Source organism: Perissodus microlepis, chromosome 23 (genome assembly GCF_051167445.1).
Source record: "Perissodus microlepis isolate ML-2025 ecotype Zambia chromosome 23, ASM5116744v1, whole genome shotgun sequence".
Classification (NCBI taxonomy): domain Eukaryota; kingdom Metazoa; phylum Chordata; class Actinopteri; order Cichliformes; family Cichlidae; genus Perissodus; species Perissodus microlepis.
The window spans coordinates 13,832,742-13,851,701 of record NC_140482.1 but is presented as its reverse complement, the minus strand read 5'-3'; the positions used below and the strand labels follow the sequence as shown (position 1 = coordinate 13,851,701).

The window sequence follows — 18,960 nt, the reverse complement described above, 5'->3', positions numbered from 1 at the left end:
AAATGACTCATTTGTTTTCATTCCTTGTCTCTCTTTTTTTTCAGAATGCGTTTCAAGGCTGTGTCTTCGACTTCATCACAAAGCAGGCCTTTGACATCGTGATCATGATCCTCATCTGCCTTAACATGGTGACCATGATGGTAGAGACGGATGACCAGACGAAAGAGATGGACCATATCCTGTACTGGATTAATCTGGTCTTCATTGTGCTCTTCACTGGGGAGTGTGTGCTCAAGATGATTTCACTGCGTCACTATTACTTCACCATTGGCTGGAATATTTTTGACTTTGTGGTGGTGATCCTTTCGATTGTAGGTAAGGAGATGTCCCAAAGTTCTTTTCATTTGATGGTGTTTAAAAAAATATAAAAAGTATATCAACACAAAAAAATCCAATGGGGCCTCTTTTTCCTTTGCAGGCATGTTTTTATCTGAAGTTATCGAGAAGTACTTTGTGTCCCCAACACTGTTCCGAGTGATACGATTGGCCAGGATAGGCCGAATCCTCCGCCTTATCAAAGGTGCCAAGGGCATCCGGACGCTTCTCTTTGCCTTGATGATGTCACTCCCTGCCCTGTTCAACATTGGCCTCCTCCTCTTTCTTGTTATGTTTATCTATGCCATTTTTGGCATGTCCAACTTTGCTTATGTCAAGCGGGAGGCAGGAATCGATGACATGTTCAATTTCGAGACCTTTGGGAACAGTATGATCTGTTTGTTTCAGATTACCACCTCAGCTGGGTGGGATGGCCTGCTGGCACCCATACTTAACAAGAGGGACCCTGACTGTGAGAGCCAGCTGGAGCACCCAGGCAACTCCTACAAAGGCAATTGCGGCAATCCATCAGTAGGCATCTTCTTCTTTGTCAGCTACATCATCATCTGCTTTCTCATTGTGGTAAACATGTACATTGCTGTCATCCTGGAAAACTTTAGCGTGGCCACTGAGGAGAGCGCCGAGCCACTGAGCGAGGATGACTTTGAGATGTTCTATGAAGTGTGGGAACGCTTTGATCCTGATGCTACGCAGTTTGTGGCGTACAGCAAACTCTCTGACTTTGCAGATGCTCTGGATCCACCTCTACGCATACCCAAGCCTAACATGATTCAGCTCATCTCCATGGACCTGCCCATGGTGAGCGGTGAGCGCATCCACTGCCTCGATATTCTGTTTGCCTTCACTAAAAGAGTTTTGGGTGAAGGCGGTGAAATGGACATGTTGCGCGGACAGATGGAGGACCGCTTTATGGCCTCCAACCCCTCTAAGGTGTCTTACGAGCCCATCACCACCACCTTGCGCCGCAAACAGGAGGAAATGTCTGCTATAATCATCCAGAGAGCCTTCCGGCGCTACATGATCCGCCTGGCCATGAAGAAGGCCTCAGCCCTCTACAAGGAGCAGTTGAAAGAGGGCATGCATGACCCTGACAAGGATGTGATGGTCATCAGCAAGTTCAATGAGAACTCCACGTCAGAGAAAATGGACATGACCCCCTCCACAGCCTCCCCGCCATCATATAACAGTGTGACAAAGTCAGATAAGGACAAATACGAAAAAGAAAATAGGGAAAGAGAAAATAAAGCAAAAGACTTGAAAGACCGAAAGAAATAGACTTCTTAAAAAGGAACAACAACAAAAAAAGAATGCATCAGAGACATGAGGGAACTTTGTTTAAAGCTTATATATATATAGGGGATATATAGATTCACATTTGTGTTGATTGTTCCAACATGAGGAGTCTGTGCCATGTAGGCATGGAATGGGAATGTGGTTATGTCAATATATGGGGAATACGAAAACAAACTATCCAGCAGACACTGCCAGAGTTTGAGTGGGAAACAGAACAGCCTCTCTGCAAAACGCTTGTGATTCTCCTATTGGTTGTTGTTACTGACACACTTGAGTGTACTGTTAAGTTTTCTGTAGCTAGTGCTGCTGCTACTACTATAAATCCAGTGTCTTGAATTTAACAATCGCTGTATCACTTAACAATTGCTCCACATTCTTCTGTGAATTTTCCTTTCCAGTTTCCAGTTTCGTTTTTTAATGCGAAAGAATGTTTTCTACTTTGTTTTGTTTCATTATCGTGAGAATGTGTCCACTGCTTTCACTGTTGTAAAATCACCAAGGGCAGACTAAGTCAATGCTGGAAAATACAACAACCACCTGAAACTCGTACAATGCAGGGTCAATGCCAGAATGCTCTTGGTTCATACGGTATACAAAGCTGAAATAACGAACACGCCACTAAAGTGCAATGAACAAACACATTGCATTTACTGATGTACCATCGCTGATTGTTGAAATCTGTATTGTTCCTATTTCAGTAGAAATTACAAGTCTCCAAATACAGAGAAGCTGAATGTATGCAAGCAAAGGAATGAGACGCATTAAAGGAAACTTGTACTTTGGGAAATACTCTTGATTGCTCTTTTATAGAGAGTTTGATGACAAAATTGCTACCACTCCCATTTCCATCTGTTTAGTATAAAGCTAGAGTCAAGGGATTGTTAGCTGAACTGAGCATGAAGGCCAGACTCGGGCTAAAAGTGTCAAACATCTAGATTTTTGTTTGAGAATGTATGTATATATAAAATTGAGGTGATTTTAGCACACTAATAAAATAGCAGCAGAAGCCTTACACAAATTCACGTATGGAATTGATAAAGTCTTTATTGGTAAATTTAACTATAGTCCCATCAAGCCAGAGCACAGTCACTGCAAAAAGGTTCCAGATGATGATGTATACACCATCAGTTATTCTCACTCATGAAGCTATAACTGCTAACTGCTGTGGTTTAAACAAGTGTGCCTGTCTAGTTTGTGCTGATCGGCATTTTGGGTACAACTGTATTCGAGGTGGTGTGCATTAGTCTTGGATTGGCACTGAAATAATAATTGACACTGGTTGGGAACACAGAAAACGATTTGTTTTATTTGGTCGTATCTTATTTTAATGCAAAGTTAACATTGTTTTAGGTGTCTTTGGTCCAAGACTAGGGTTTAATGGGCAGTCCAGTTCCTTGTTTACCACTGGAGGTCAAGGAAACATATTGACACAATTATGAATAGTTTCACAGCTGCCAATCCCAAGCCTAATCAAAAATGACAGTTTATGTTAGCACATATGGCTAATTAGCTTTTTTTTTACCCCCCTTTTTTTACGACGAACACTATAATATAGTTTTTATAATGGTTCATGTTGGATAATGTTAAAGGCTTCTGGAATAATGTCAGTGTCAGGTTAGGATTAAAATATTCTAAATGACAACAGTTGGAACCCTCATGTTCACGATGGGTGTCATCTTAGTTTTATGCAAACCTCTTCATATAAAGTGTTACTGGACATTGTTGACCTCCCTGATTACAGTCTTCATGCTAAGTTAAGCACAGTTCATTAGTTTTTGTTTTTACCTCTCCATAATATTACTTTATTAGTAAAAGATAAAGTTAAGTCCTGGTTTTATCCCTTTTCCTCTACACATTCTCTACACCTGTTAGTTCCTATCTGCACACCTATCCCTACTTACATGTTGAGACGCTAGTTCAACCCCATATGTCGTTTCACTAGCTGGGCCCACGTCCTCATTTTAGGTTTGGTTAGGTTAGGTTTTTAGTAGATAAAGGCGAATGACTTAAATAAGAATTGAGCTGCAGTTTGGGGAAGGCCTCGATGGGGACTGGCGGCAACTCCCAGGCCTGGCAGATCCCCATGTGAAGAAGTGAAAGACTTGGAAAAAAGGGTGGGGCACAAAAACAAGAAGGAACAGCTTGTAGAACTGGAGAGTCATAAATAGATAAGACCCGAAAGGGGCGTGTTTGGAGGGGTGGTCCCGCTCCTGAAATTCAGATAATTTATCTCCAAAATGCTAATGTAAAAACTTGGGTTTGAATCTGCCCCGGGTCATTTGCTCTGCCTCTTCCTCTGCTCTCTTATCGTCTGCACTGTCCTTCCATAATAAAGACTACAAATCCCCCTAACAAACTTCCATGGTTTAAATAAGCTAATTAGCTTCAAGCGTCACATTTGGCTAATGTACAGATATAAGAGTGGTAATAATCTTCTCACTGGCTCTGGCAGTGAAGCAAATAAGCACATTTTCGCAAAACGCGTCTTTGAGAATAACACTCAAACCTGCTCGTCTCACAGCGCAGTGTCTTTCACATACGTTTGTCGTCCTCCCTTTATCCTCCATCCCACTTCCTCCCAGAACTCCTTACGTAATGAAATATTCTAAAAAGATCTTTCTAACTGCTGTCAAGCTAGAACATTACAATATATCACATTAAAGGTTGGTTATAATATCACAGATGTTTGTATGCCATTCATGTTTAAATTGAGCGTGTGATTTAATGTAGTGGTTTGGTTTGTAAATATTATAGATATTTGGGCTCACAGTATGCATCACACATTTGATGTATAAGATGAAGCACTTTTTATCCCCACTGCTATGTAATACCATGTGTGACGGTCACATTTGTGTGTGCGAGACAAAGGGCGAGTGTGTCTGTATATTTGTATATGTTTGTCTATGTAAGAAAGGGACTGCGTGAATGTAGGCATCTATCTCTTTATGTGAGCGAGTGTGTCTGTGTGCATTAGGGTCTGCAGGTTGCTTATATGCTATCGATTATAAATAACATTTTCACTGTAGATATGAGTGCATTTTTCCAGTCTTTGACGTTGATTTACATTTTTCTAGAAGAGTTTTTTTTTTCATTCTGCACTGTAACCTTTGACAATATAAAAGATGGTCGTAACTACTGTGACATCAACTCAACAGTTTCCAAAGTTGCGATTTGAAGCTTTGAGATGAACGTTTCCACTGTTGCAGCCTTGGTTGCAAGAAATTGGATGTGATGACAAATGGGTGGGTCTGACTATGACACTGCTTGCTCATTGGCTACTGACTGGTAATTGACAATTTAACTGATGAGGTTTTTTGAAACATGGTATGAGCAAGTTTTACAAATTAATTCATTTTTATTTACCCAAATCGAGCGACTAAGATAATGAACTCAGCGACAAAGTGTTTACAGAGCTCAAGAAAGAGCCCTTCACGGGACAGGAAGTGTTTTTTGCAACCGCCGCTATCGTCATCTGGTGGCCTTCAGATAGAATACAGGTTTTTAGGCACTTCCACATTGGCTTCATTTTTTCTGACCAGGAAGCTATGTCCATCTTTTTTATTGTCTATGACTGTAACACATGATGAAACACATGTATGGTCCCCATATCTGTAGATACAAACCATGAAGCAATCAGTGGCCATCTTTCATTGCGCTTGTAGTGTTTTAGTGAACTGCATGCCAGAAGTGACTACTGTCCGCTCATATGGTAATATAATTTCAAAGCCAAAAGAATAAAGGACATATTTTTTGTAAATGCTTGTTTATTTTCTCCACTTCCTTCCTTGTCTTTTCTTTCAGGGTCTAAAAGTTTGCTCATTTGTGTGTGCCATCAGCTCTTTGATCTGTGATCTGAACCTGAAGTATGATTGCATTACAGGTTTAACAGGATCTTTCATGTGATTCAAGTACATGTTACACCTGACTGTATCGATTTGCAAAATGTGACAAGTGACTTTTTTTTTGTTATAACCAAAGATGTGGCAACTAAAAAGTAAACACCTAGATTTTCAAAATAAAACCTGTTTTGGGAAGCATATTTTGCATGCACAACACATTCATTTGGAGGCTAGAATGAAGATGGAAAGAGTTAAGTGGCTCAGCATATTTAATAGGCTTAAATAGAGACGTTGCTGCTGAGGTGACGATCTGTTTTCAGCTTAAGTGATCTGTGTTGAATGTAGACAACTGGGACTCTTGAAAATATTCTCATAGCAGTTCACATTTTAAAGTCTTAGAAAGCACTTATTAAATACAGTATTGTGCAATGGTAGTTTGCCACCACTCATTTCTTTATATTTGGTTAGTAAAACAGCAATTTTTGGAAATAAGTAAGCAAGTTATAATGAGCTTGAAGGGTTATTTAGTTTGACAACCTTTATTCATCAGCACAGGTTGAATTCTCTTAGGCTTCTCTGGGCTCCGGTTCACTTAAGACACGTCTTTCAGATACTATTAGATACTCATGTGTAGTCGATAGTTTGTTTGTTTTTTTTAGGCCTGCCACTTTTTCTTTTGTCCTCCACTTGTCCATTTTCCCCAGTTTTTCTCAGGATCACACACCTTCTGATTTATGCCAAATGTTTTGCCAAATAGCTCTTCGAGAATCACCTTGTTGGTGCAAAAAAAAGCTATTTTATGTGTGCAAAACTGTTATATCTCTGGCATTTCTTTTGTAGATTCAACTAAAGAAAGTGGAACAAATTACATGTTTTTCATGACAGGCTGCTATTAACTTTAACAAAGTGCCTAAAATTGGTTTGTCAGTTATACGTAGACACAATACTGGTTCACACTTTGAACCTATTATTCATAGGTCAGTGTTAAGTGGCATAGCAACGAAAAGGGCTTCCTCTGAAGAGGGGAAGATACAAGGACTGCACTGAAAATGAGTGAAAAAGCAGCAAATACCCAAAGAAAAACTTTGAGAGATGTTCAGAAAGCCTGGGTTACTGCTAGTTTATAAAAATTATGAAGTTGATCATATCATTCACTTCTTTCATATCAATAGGCTTCCTTCATCGATGTGTTCTATTCATCCCTTACATACATTTTTTTAGTAGTTACTTTAAACCTTTAGCTAAAAGTAACAAATAAATTAATTAGGGTAAAGCTTTTATTTTCTAGTTTTTATGCAGTCTAAATCCCCAAAGCTGTAGCTTTGATTCAGACTTAATCCAGATCCAACACTTGAAATCTCTGGTGTATGAATAGCCTCTCTTTTGTTGTCAATTGCTTGCATAGTGATTCCCAACCACACAACAGTGTCTTCCCCACATTACGCAGAATCAAGTACTACTGACTACAAGATCCACACAGACGTGTTTAAGAAGGAAAATCTTGTGCTCGGACCCACAGGAAGAAGAGGTGAAGAGCTGAGACAACCCCCACCCAGCAACCCCCTCCAGTGCTTTGCTGCTCCCTGCTTCTCCCTGCCTGTTGCCTAGCAACCTAACATCACAGCTCCCTTGCCTGTGATTGATCAGCAGTCTCTGGGCTTGCTTACCCACAATACCTTGCTGGCAAATAGACAAGCAGTCACCCCCTCCTTCAACCCTCAGCACACGTTAAATTATATTAGAAATGTGAGAAGTCACATGGTGGCCTTGTTCCAGCTCAGATCCAGTGTATTGTTCTCATCATTGTCGGAGGATCACGAAGGACTGCCAAATGTTTGTTTAGCCTCAACTTTACACAGCACCTGCTGCAGATGTTGTGTGTGCAGCAAGCCATGAAAATATTTCTATACATGAATAGGCTGGCCAATAATACAGAACTTCCTCTTTCTCCTGTCTGAGCTCAGCCTCACCCATAGAAGGTGTCAGTGAGTTGCTAGCTCACCACTGCTCTCTAGAGGTCCACTGGAAGAACTGGTGGGGTGTATTAAAGAAAACGAATTGCATGCATGATGACACAGCACTTAGTCAGACTGTTGTCTAAATGGAAAAGCACAGATGTGTGCTGACATCTAAATGTCCAGATTAACTTACAGATCTTTTTTTCAGCTATCACTGCAGAAGAAATTAGTTCACCTCGTGTTTTTCACGTTGACAAGGAACAAAGGTTCTTGGCTAAACCAATGTCACAGTTTATACTGAGGAAGAAAAGAACACACTGATGACGTAAAAAAAAATTATTCTAACACCCATCATCATGTCCAGATATATCAGCAGCATGCCAAGTGAAATAAATAGATGCCACCTGCTGGCAGCATTATATAATTACATAATTTAAATTTGATTTTATGAACTTTTTGAGTGTACAAAAGACAGAGCACAATTAATAAAGTACTCTTAAACTACAGTGGGTGTTAAAATTGATTTTATTCACACTTTCATGAAAATGTGCATTGTGTAAAAAGGAAGATACAGAACACGTGGCCCCCAGTTTTTGACAGTATTGATTATTCTCACTGGAAAAAAGCAGAAGTAGTTTCATCACTGATGTTCACAATTATCACTGTAAACTAATAAGTAATGCACAGACAGACCATTCTCTAATCTAAATATATGCTCTTTTAAGAGCTTAACTTAATGGTGAACATTTTGTGATAGTTTTAGGGGTGAGACATGTACAGTATATTAGCAGTGTATAGCAGTGCTTTGAACAAAATACTAAGATCAGCATGGTAACATGTCAGCACTGCTAACATGCTGATGTTTAGCAGTTAGGCTATGTAATGTTTGTTATCTTCATTTGGTTTCTTAGCATGCTAACATTTGCAAAATAGCACAAAATACAAATCAGAGTTGGTGGTAATGAAGATATCGGACCATGTTACATGTCTTCTCATAAGCTGTTTGCTCATTTTCTCTCTGTTGGCATGTCTTTGACTATTTTGTACAGTCAAAACAAATGCCTGCTGTAGCTGTTTGAGTTGTGAGGGTTGACTGTTATAGTAATCTTGAGATCTCTAACGAAAACCACAAAAAAGCTTTGTAAAGTTAAGCTGAACTACAGAATGAATAAATAATTCAAGATTCAATATAAAAAAAAATCGTCCTAACTGTGGCAGGGGACCTTCCTGCAACGTAACACTACATAGTTTGCTTTTTAGGATCTTAGCTCTTAAAATTATGGGCGGACTTGCCATAGGCTCCATTGCCTTGTACAGTACCACACTCAAGGACAGCTGTACCCCCTTAAATATGCCCAGGCACAGCACAGAGCGATCATACTGGCAATCAGGGTAGGAATAGCCTTGTGTTAGTATGCACTACTAGCGGTTGTGTGCATTGGTAATTTAGAGAACAAAGCTTTCTAATAGATGTTTAAAGCTGCAAAAGCCTGACCAAACAGTAGCTGAAAGTGAACGGTCACAAGATGTAAAACAGTTTCCTGGTCCAAAGTCACATGTGCCTGTGACCATACCCAGCCCTTTGGCAAGCTGCAAACACTCCTACAGGTTGTTCTAGGTATGCTAACATGGGAAGATCAACTCTCATGTTTCTCACTTGACAGATGATAAACTTCTTCGGTAAGCCGATCACATGCGATACAGACGGAATTAAACAATCATTACCATCAACAATAAGATGGTGGCACAACACAAAAAAACCCCAAAACAAAACAAGCACCTCCAAATCTAATTTTGACTTGTCATAGATGCCAGTCACAACCAGAATGACCAACATGCGGTAATGACCAAAGACTGTACAACAAGCCATAAACTGTATGCTATATAGTTACAGGTACAGAAACACTGATTGATTGATTGACTGAGTGATAAAGATGAACTTTTTCCTAAATTTTTATACTCTTTAGTCCAAGTTGACGTTCCTAGAACAGTTTAGAGACAACATGAACTCAAATTTTACAGTGCTGTGAAAAAAAGAGTATTTGCCTTCTTTCTGATTTCTTTAGTTGCCGCTGGGGTTTTTGTTCTTTGCATATTTGTCACACTTGCATGTTTCAGTTCATCAAACAAATTTTAATATTAGACAGAGATAAGCTGAGTAAATTAAATTTCAATTATTTAAATGATGATTTCATTTATTAGGATTAAAAAAAGCTATTCAAGCTTACTTGGTACCATGTGAAAAAATAATTGCGTCCTAAACCTAAAAACTGGTTGTGCCGCCCTCTGCAGCAAGAACTGCACTCACACATTTGCACTAACTGGCAATGAGTCTTTCACATTGCTGTGGAGGAATTCAGACTTGCTTTTCTTTGCAGAATTGTTTGAATTCAGCAACAGTGAATGGTTTTTTGAGCATTTAAGCTTATGCCAAAGCACCTCAATCACTCCTCAGCACCTCGGCGACTCCAAAAACATCATTTGGGGATTTTTATTTAGCCATTCAGAGTTTTTACTGATGTGTTTTGGATCTTTGTCCTGCAGTATAACCCGAGTGAGCCTCAGGCCACAAACGGATGGCCAGATATTTAGGATTTTTGGAGAAGTCGTCAAGGTCCTGAAGCAGCAAGAAGGCCCAAACCATCACTCTACCAGTACCATGTTTGTCAGTTAGTATGATGTTCTTTCTATAACATGCTGTGTTATTTTTATGTAATAGGACTCAAACCTCCAACAATTTCAACTTTGGTCTTGTCAGTCCACAGAGTATTTCACCAAAAATCACCAATCACGTGGTTCACCAAGATGTTTATTGGCAAATTCCAATGTCTTTTTGGTTAGCGATGATTTTCTCTTTGGAACTATCTCACAGATGCCATCTTTGCATTACTGTCTTTCTTATTGTTGACAATAAAGACCTGGATACCTTTTTTCCCTTAATAACTGAAATCATAATTTCTAAACTTTATTGTTTATTTACTGATGTCTGAAAAATGTGAAGAAGACAAATGTTCACAGCACTGTACCATCTATCTGTCTTTTTCTGTGTCAAATACGTGACTCATTCTGTCTTTGAAAGTGCGTTTATCATGAATAAAGCAAACTTCAATTCTTGACCGCATATTTCCACATGTTAACTGATCTCTCTTTTCAGACACTCTTTGATGATGTCATTTGACCATGTGTCTGCGGTCCTGTTTCCTCCTGTGCAGGCTCTGCTCTCTCCTCCCCTGTCTGCTCCTCAGACTCAGCAGGATGCTCAGCCTGAGTGTCATGACAATCTGGATTGTTCCGGAGGTCTGTTGAATGAGGTTGTTCATCAAGTACACCAGCAGGGGCAGTGTTAGCATCACGCGTCTCTACATGTGAGCAAGTTTGGAGTGGCAGGGACTCCGAGAAATGGCGAGGAGTGCTGTGCTGCTCTGTTTGGCAGTGGAGTTCTGTGTTTAGTTCTAATGCAGACTCTACTGTGGGGAGCGTGGGTGTGCTGCTGACATTTTCACTGTGGAAAGCAGGCGTGTCACTCACAGAGCTGTTTCTTTGATAGTGCTGCATGGGTGGAGTGGTGTGGAAGAGGTTACTGAGGTTCATGAGTGTGCTGTTAGAGTAACTCATCACAGAAGGAAGTGGAACAGAGTAGGGTGCAGGATTTGTTCCATGTAGTGAACAATCCCAGTCTTCCTCCTCATCGTCTTCTTCTCCTTCTTCTTCTTCCTCCTCCTCCTCTTCTTCCTCATCATCTTCCTCATCCTCCTCATCTTCTTCTCCCTCCTCAGGGTCAATTGTTTCCAAGCTGTGTGTGCTGCAGTCCGACAGCCCACTGCAAACACTGCTGCCATCTTCATCATAAGCTTCATCTTCTTCTTCCTCATCGTCATCTTCTTCCTCTTCTCCCTCCTCCGCCTCTTCTTCCTCTTCTTCCTCATCCAGATGTGACTCAGTGTCACCTGTGTTCTGAAGCTGCATGATGTGAATGTGCTGCGTGCTGCTCATCAGTGGAAACTGCAGGTTTGGCTGCTGCTGCTGGACCAAGGTGGAGTCTCCGTGGTAACTGTTGCCATTGGTTACAAGCTGCTCTGGCTGCTGATAGTGCTCCTCGCGGCTCTTCTCCAGCTCCAGCTTCATGATAGTGTGCAGGAAGTGGGTGCGCACCCGGACCGGGTTGAACTCCAGGCGTCCCGTGGTGTTGCTGCAGCCTTCCTTGGTGCAGCCACAAGGGAAGGACATGCGATCCACCTACAGACAGAGTGATACACAGTGCAGAACACAAGCAAATTAAAGTGAGCTGCCAATCAAAGCTGATCATGCATGAAGAGAAACAGCAGATTCTACTCAGAGTGTTATTAATATCATTAAACAAGAGCGTGCAGCCAAACTTTGTGAAGCCAGAACACCTTAATCACTCAAGATTTACTTTTATGTGTCTGAAAAAAAGACTACCATGCCTAAAGCTCCAGATCTTTTTGTATGAATTCAGTAATGCATAACACAAAATAACATTGCTGATGTTCTAAGATTCTGAAGGACGGGGCTTTAAAACGTCCACCTGAGCATGCACAGACTGTACATAAAAGATGGACACCGTGACAGCTCTCTGCCACTGGTCCCAGTTTTGTAGCCTAAAGCATTTTGATCAGCATCATCTCAGTTTTTTATTATGTGATGTCACAAATGTGGGGTGGATGTGACAGTGAAACGGTGGACAATGCACACTCATACTTTAGCGATGCATCAGTCATAGAGTTAGCCGTTGCTAAAGCATAACTTTATTTTTCTTCAGGACACAAATAAAAACATCATGTAGAAAATAAATATCTAGTTCTATTCAGTAAGACTTGAAATCAGCAACTTGCAACCACAAACTCATCAGAAGAGTGTTCACTGAAAACATGAACCAAGGGAACAAGGGACTTCTTACACTTTGACTTCTACACGACTGGCTGAAAGTGATCTGAAAGAATGTGTCATCCAGGGAAGGACTTTGTTTTGAAGTTGTTTTGCTTTGCATGTTTGCTGTGTTTTACTGTGTTTCTATGTGGAGTGTTTTATTCTTATGGTTTTATCGCATGTTTTTATTGTATATATTAACTTGTCCCGGTGAGACTCCGCCCACTTCTAATCACTAATTGGATGCATCTGGGAGGGCACAGAGGTGAATAAGAGGGCCTGGCGGACCACAGAGAGGAGGCATGAGAGACAGAGCAGGAGAGATGGCGGAGTAGATGGTGGCAGGCGGCGGCGTTGGTGCAGGTTGGTGTGCAGTACGTGGCGAGGGCATACGATGGCTAGTGCGTGAGAGGCAGAGGGAGCTGTGCTGCTGTTGGAATAGCTGGATGCCAGAGGACGCTACGGTGGGGAATTAGTTGGCAGCGAGACAGCGCCCTACCTCCCACGGCGAGACCACAGTGCTGGCGTGACACAGAAAAGCGGCGGGCAGAGTTAGGAGCTATGCCCATTTCCGGTGTAAGTCCCACGACATATCATACTGCAGTAACCCGGCTCACTAGAAAGAACGGTGACTGTCGCTGCCCCTCTCTTCTAGTATTCTGGAGTGGAGAGACAGACGGGACGGCTGGTGACGCTGCCGGGCTTTTCCTTGCCCCGCTCCGATTTCCTGGATTTTAACGTTGTGGCTGACGACACCGGACTTTTAATGCTTATGTTTTATTTGTTTTTATTGTGTGTTCTCCCTGGCCACGGTTGTTTTAATTCATTTTAAAATTTTAACTGTTTTTGTATAATAAATTATATTGTAGTGATACAGTTTTTATATAGTTCTATTCCCTTGGCTGCTCCACTGCTCCGTCTGTTTTTTGGAGGGTTTCCCTCCTTAGAATAACACCTGTTAATCCACCATTGCAAATGTAGGTATAAACGGCAATGAAATGGCACCAGAGACCGTTTTTCAAATAATTCTTAAAAATAACTGCTTAAATAAGTAACTTGTGAAATTTGAAAATGGTTACAGACTTGTTCTAGAGTCTGTACCCTGCCTCTCATGGTTTTTGGGATAGACACCAGGACTCTAAACTGGAAAACTGATGGATGGGTGGAAACTTGTATGCCAGCTTATGCAATGAAAATAGCCAAATTTAACATTTTACTGCACAGACAGACATTGACAACATTTTAGTATTATAGCTGGGCCTCACCACAGTTCCATTTACCTGGCACTTAATGCCGGCCAGGCTGCAAGCACAGGTCTCAGGATCACATATTCCCTGGCAGCGACACCCACACTCCTCCCGGGACATGCGCAGGGCACGCAATTCATGCTTCTCTTCCACATCAATGCGACGGACACCAGAGGCACGGAGAAGAGTACGGCGCCTTCTAGTAGTCAGAGGCTGGAGGAAAAAGTAATCGTCCACCTCTGTGTTGTCCACATCCAGGTCATCTTCGGAAATGTCATCGATTGTGAGTGTATCTGCTTCCAAAGATGACACAGTACCATTCTTGGTCAGCTGGAGGATAGGAAAACAAATAGAAACAAACAAATTAAGACTGAATCATGGATGTTAGCCCACACAGAAATTATAACCCCTGGGATAAATAAGGATTCACCGAGTCCTTGTACTGACTTTGAGTTTGATGGCATTAAGTTTCTCCTCTTTCAGATGGTCCCTCAACATCTTCCGGTGGCTCCGTTTCTGTTCCATGGCAAACTCCCTGAGAGTGAATTGCCTCACCCCACTGTGACGTGGTGACATCCCCAGGGTGCTGCCTCCCTGTGTGGGTACACTGGTAAAACCCTGCCGCCGGTTGAAATAGTAGACTGTGACACTTTCAAAGTGCACATTATGACCTCGTAGTCGCTTTGACTGCTGCTGGATGGAGGCTAAGATTAAAACCGAGAGGGTTGACAGTTACTAAATCAAAAAACAAACCAAAAAACTCCAAAAGATTTGTTGATAGAGGCGCTACTAAATGCTAGTTAAAGCATAACTTTTGCCAACAAGTTTCCATGACTAAAGCTTTAAACAGAGTTTAAATATCTTATTGTGTGACTGTAGGCTTTAAACAAGGGCATATTAAAGTGTAATGTAACCGTATAACAAATACAGAAAAAGCCATACTGACCAGGCTATACACACTAATTGCCTTTATTCCCCTTTGTTTCTTTTTCTATTTTTGTAACATTAAGTAAGACAACCTTGATGTATCAACAAAACTACTTATACTTTTGTGGTTATATGCTGGAGTGAACATAAGAAAAAGTGGTCCCAAACTTGATCCTTGCGGGACTCCACACCAGATGAAAGTATATGACTCCCTTCTTAGTTTAAACATAAAATGGTAAAGAGGACACAAACCAATTGAGATAAAACATTGTTTTCTTTACTCATAAATAAAATTGTCACCACATATATTAGGTTTAAAGTAGAGGATTAAAGGAGTCAGCAAATTGCAGATCACAACAGCAATTTCACTTTTTAAATGAACACAAAACAGAAGTCATGTGGTAGTGATGTCTTACCATCCAGCAAGCTGGAGGGGACAGAATGGTTGAGGCTGTCACTGCTGTTACCACTGTCACTGCAGGATACCTCATCATCATCAGACCCTTGCACTGACAAATAAGGGGCTGGGTCATCAAGCTTCCTCTTCAGGATCCCACTCATCCTGTGGTTCCTCCAACTGGTTAGACCTGAGCAAAGCACATTTAAATTTATAGAAGACATCAATTTAATTTGTACTGGACATGGAAATTATTTGTATTTTCAAACACACAAGCAAACTTGTTTTCATGGAGTCCTTTCATTAAAAATTGACCTATTAAGCTAACTTGTCAGTCATTTACAATTCAACAGATTTTTTTCTGCAGTTTTCACAAAGCTCATTCATTCCGTTTTCCCCTGGAATATTTTTTAATCTAATTTTATATCTTCGGCAAGATGAAATATAGACAACATAACCCAATATACTACATTAACATGTAGTAAAATAAAATATTTACATTAATGATGGTTCATATAGGTATTATATGTGAACTAAGTTGCTTATAGTGGCAAAAAACTGAGAATTTGCTCTAGCTTTGCATCTTCCCTAAGGGCTTTTCAGTGTTTTAGTATTTTTCACCTTTGCCCTGGAAGACTGAAACTGATATATAAGATGGCAATATGATGATATATTGTGTTTCCACTGTCCTTAATATGGCAACATTTTACAAACATACAAGTTTTTTCCAGCATCTCATGCAAAATTATTACATTGAAATAACATGGCAATGGTCATTCCTGTAGAAATTAAAAGCACCCTACACACTGTGTCCTCTGCTCTTTCACAGAAAAAATGCCCATTTCATGCATTTCTAATTTGCCAAAGCCTAAACTGCAAACTATAACTTCTGTAAAACCTAAGTTGCTATTAGTATTTCGACAGTACTGGTGGACTGTTACAAAAAACCTGTGAATTTTCCTTCTCCAGTAAGTAACTAATAAATATATTGTCAAGTATGGAGGGTTTTTTATTTCTTTGAGAGCTCATTTGTGCTATAACTTTGAATGTTTCATAATGTCATAATCTGTTTGTTCATAGTGCAGTTCTACATGTCAAATGTGACTAATTTATTGTGATGAAAAAACAATTTCTGCTCATATTTGCTTTTTAATATAATTTATTTATTTTCTTCTTGTAAAGCCAGGGCACAAAATTAGTCGACTTCATGTATCTTCATCATTGAACGATTATGACATCTAGACTGATCAAATTTACCTCGCTCTTTAATGATCTTGTATTTCTTTTTACAGTTTTTTCAAATACAGTTACTATGAACAGTTGGCTAGTAACTGGTCATCTCTTTCTTATGTTTACTTTATTTATTTATAATTGCTTCTTTGTAAACAGACAAAATTTGTTTTCTGCCATCGGGACGCCCTGCGCAATATGTATGAAATACTAAGTATTCTGTGGAGTTTAAATTTTGTTACTTAAACTTGAAACTACAAAAATAAAATCCTCTCATAGAAAAACTTACATTTATTCAGCTTGTTTTTAAGGCAGTCAGCTTGGATGTTTCTTTTTAGTAATGTCAACTAATTAGAATTTACAGCTCACTGTAAAGAGATGATCTGTGATCTATGTTACTAAATTTTACCATTTTGGATGGCTTGGATTAACTGAGCCACAACTGTCACGCATTTAGTGATGAAGACTAATGGGACTAAAGGCAGCAGTGAGAGAGCATAATGATACTTCAGTATTTCACTACAAGTGGATTATCGTTGCACCAAAAAAACTCAACAAAGCTTTGATGAGTTATGTTCACAAGTATGCTAGGTTTTCTTGACAAGCGGAGGTCATCATACAGAACAGGTCCATCACCATGTTCATAATAATGCTGGAAACTTGGAGCCACTTAGCCGTTTTTTTTTTGTTTTGTTTTGTTTTTGTTTTAACAAGTTGAATCCTTTCTTTCCAATGACCATGTTCAAACCAGGTCAGTTAGCACCATTCATTCATGTTTGACTTATTTTGGACAAAAGAATACTTTCCTCAACAAACCAAGAAGACGAGAACTTCTTGTCCAATGAGATATTAGGCAGCATGGTAGTGCATTAGTTATGTGTTGCATAAATAGTGCTTTGCTCTATTTGGCTGTAGGTGTGGGCATGCATTACATTATATACATTAAAAGTACTGCATGAATATGAGTTAAAAAGGTAAATGCACATTGAAGTATAAAACCAGAAAAGGGTGATATAAATCCCCGTCTTTTCCATTCATTGACAGTTACAGATGTCTTGGATCTGTGTTATCTTTGACACTATGAAATGGACACAGTACTGCTTAATTATAAAGAACATAATACAAAATGTTGTACTGAACATGTAAATAAACAAAGCAAGGAACAACGATTTTAGATTTCACCAATGTAAAACCTACATTTTAAACCTGCTAAGCTGGGCTCATTAAATATTTTTTTTCAAGAAATCCAGTCTAGTTATTTGGCTGCCTTACGCAGAAACTGTCTCCCCACCACTGGGTGTTTTCCAGTGACCTTGCCAAATTCTGTGATACCTCAAAAATGGGGAGAATTTTTCACAGATGATGTGTTGAGCTCATTAAAATTTTAATGAACTGATATTCCTTTTCATACTGGTTGATTCTATAGGAAATTGAAAGTACACCAACTCTCGAGGGAGATAAGAGGTTATTTTACACACTATGAGTTCTCCCCCACATACTGGAAGCACAGCTAATCAGGAGAGGGGTGTCTTTTGACAGTTGATGGTTACATTTGAAATCCATAAAGATTGTTGAGCTGACTGCTTGGACTGATGCTGGATTCCATCATATACGACATAGCTTAATGCTAGGCCAAGCTTTCCCTTGCTGACAGGCATTGTCTCCCTTCCCTTACAACCTGCTGCAATTCAGTTTTTGTTTTCTGTGACTTCTCCTGTATTCCCTCATTCCCCACCATTCTCTTCCCATTGGTATCATAAAATGTTCCAATTTCCATCTCCAGGCTCCCACGTATGCTTCTGTCCTCTTACTTTCAGAAAGAACAATGAAATCAAAGATTTGTAATAGAAGACACCGTGACATGTTTCTGTATATTTGATGCCACAGAAGGTTTTTCTTTCACCTTAACATCTGTGGTTGAGATCTGACAGAGTACACACACACACACACACACATGCACACACATCTAAAAGCCTGCTCAAACATCTGCATGCAAGTGCATCCTCCCACTCTCCATACATGTCCACATCCCAGTCCCTGACATGGGAATTCTTATTGACAAATGTAAATCAGCATTATCCTGTAATGTGAAAGCTCACAGAGCCCGTGTTGTTTGATACTATAAAGGCTTTTTGTGAGTCTGTATGACTGTCACTGACCTGTTTCCTTAGCTTGCCTTTGGTTTCCAGGAAGTCCTATTTGACTCTCTCCTCTGCATCACACAGTATTCACCAGCAGCAGCCAAACATCCCCATGTGTCGTGATGATGCAGTGAGCGTTGCCATGATGCCAGCTCTCTCTCTTTCTTTTTTAAAGCAGCTTCTGGCACTATTGTGCAGCACTGAGCACCTCTGTTTCTATCGCTATCTTATGCCTTCTTTCTTTCCGCATTCATTCTATATGCTCATACTCTGAGGTCCCTCACTGCCTGATTCTCTTCTGCTTCTGCTCATCCCTTTCCTCTCTCTCCCTCGCTTTCACCCTCTCTCTCTTTCTTTCTCTCTCCTCACAAATACTTGTTAGCTTGGTGCTGCTGCCGGCTGGAAGCACTGGAGCTTGACTGAGGTGAAGCAAGCCCTATGAGATCACAGAGAGAAAGGAGGAATAGTAGATGTGGTGGTGGGTGTGATGGAGTGGGGGTTGAACATGGAGGTTGTGCTATGTGAAATACCTCCTATTTCCATTCTTCAGCAGAATTTTTGAAGTAAAAGTATATGCATTAAATTTTACTGCTACTGCACAAGGTGATATCAGGTTGGCTACCTACCTACTATTTATACATTTGCTGGAGTAGTCAGAATGAAAATGCGATGTGCGTTTTGCTTTGTGTCATTTCTTGTTTTTGT

The 18,960-nt window shown here is 40.2% G+C and overlaps 2 protein-coding genes across 7 annotated transcripts in view; one reads left to right on the top strand and one right to left on the bottom strand.

Moving 5' to 3' along the window:
- Positions 1–5,386, top strand: part of LOC146361035 (sodium channel protein type 2 subunit alpha-like) — a 41,938-nt gene extending 36,552 nt beyond the window's left edge. For all 5 annotated transcript variants that reach the window (XM_084921401.1, XM_084921397.1, XM_084921398.1 and 2 more), the window contains exons 26-27: positions 45–315; positions 419–5,386. In XM_084921401.1, the coding sequence (XP_084777527.1) occupies positions 45–315; positions 419–1,611 (1,464 nt within the window). In that variant the 3' untranslated portion in view covers positions 1,612–5,386. The remainder of the gene's footprint in view (positions 1–44; positions 316–418) is intronic.
- Positions 5,387–7,932: 2,546 nt separating this feature from the next.
- Positions 7,933–18,708, bottom strand: LOC146361034 (uncharacterized). Of its 2 annotated transcripts, none has more exons than XM_084921402.1 (5): positions 18,274–18,708; positions 14,904–15,074; positions 14,008–14,264; positions 13,579–13,890; positions 7,933–11,662 (listed from the first exon to the last, which is right to left on the bottom strand). In XM_084921402.1, the coding sequence occupies exons 2-5, from the start codon at positions 15,046–15,048 to the stop codon at positions 10,577–10,579; spliced, it is 1,800 nt and encodes a 599-aa protein (XP_084777528.1). In that variant the 5' UTR covers positions 15,049–15,074; positions 18,274–18,708; the 3' UTR covers positions 7,933–10,576. The 2 variants fall into 2 exon arrangements, with proteins under 2 accessions (XP_084777528.1, XP_084777529.1); XM_084921403.1 differs by having other exon boundaries at positions 13,594–13,890.
- Between the last annotated feature and the right edge of the window lie 252 nt (positions 18,709–18,960).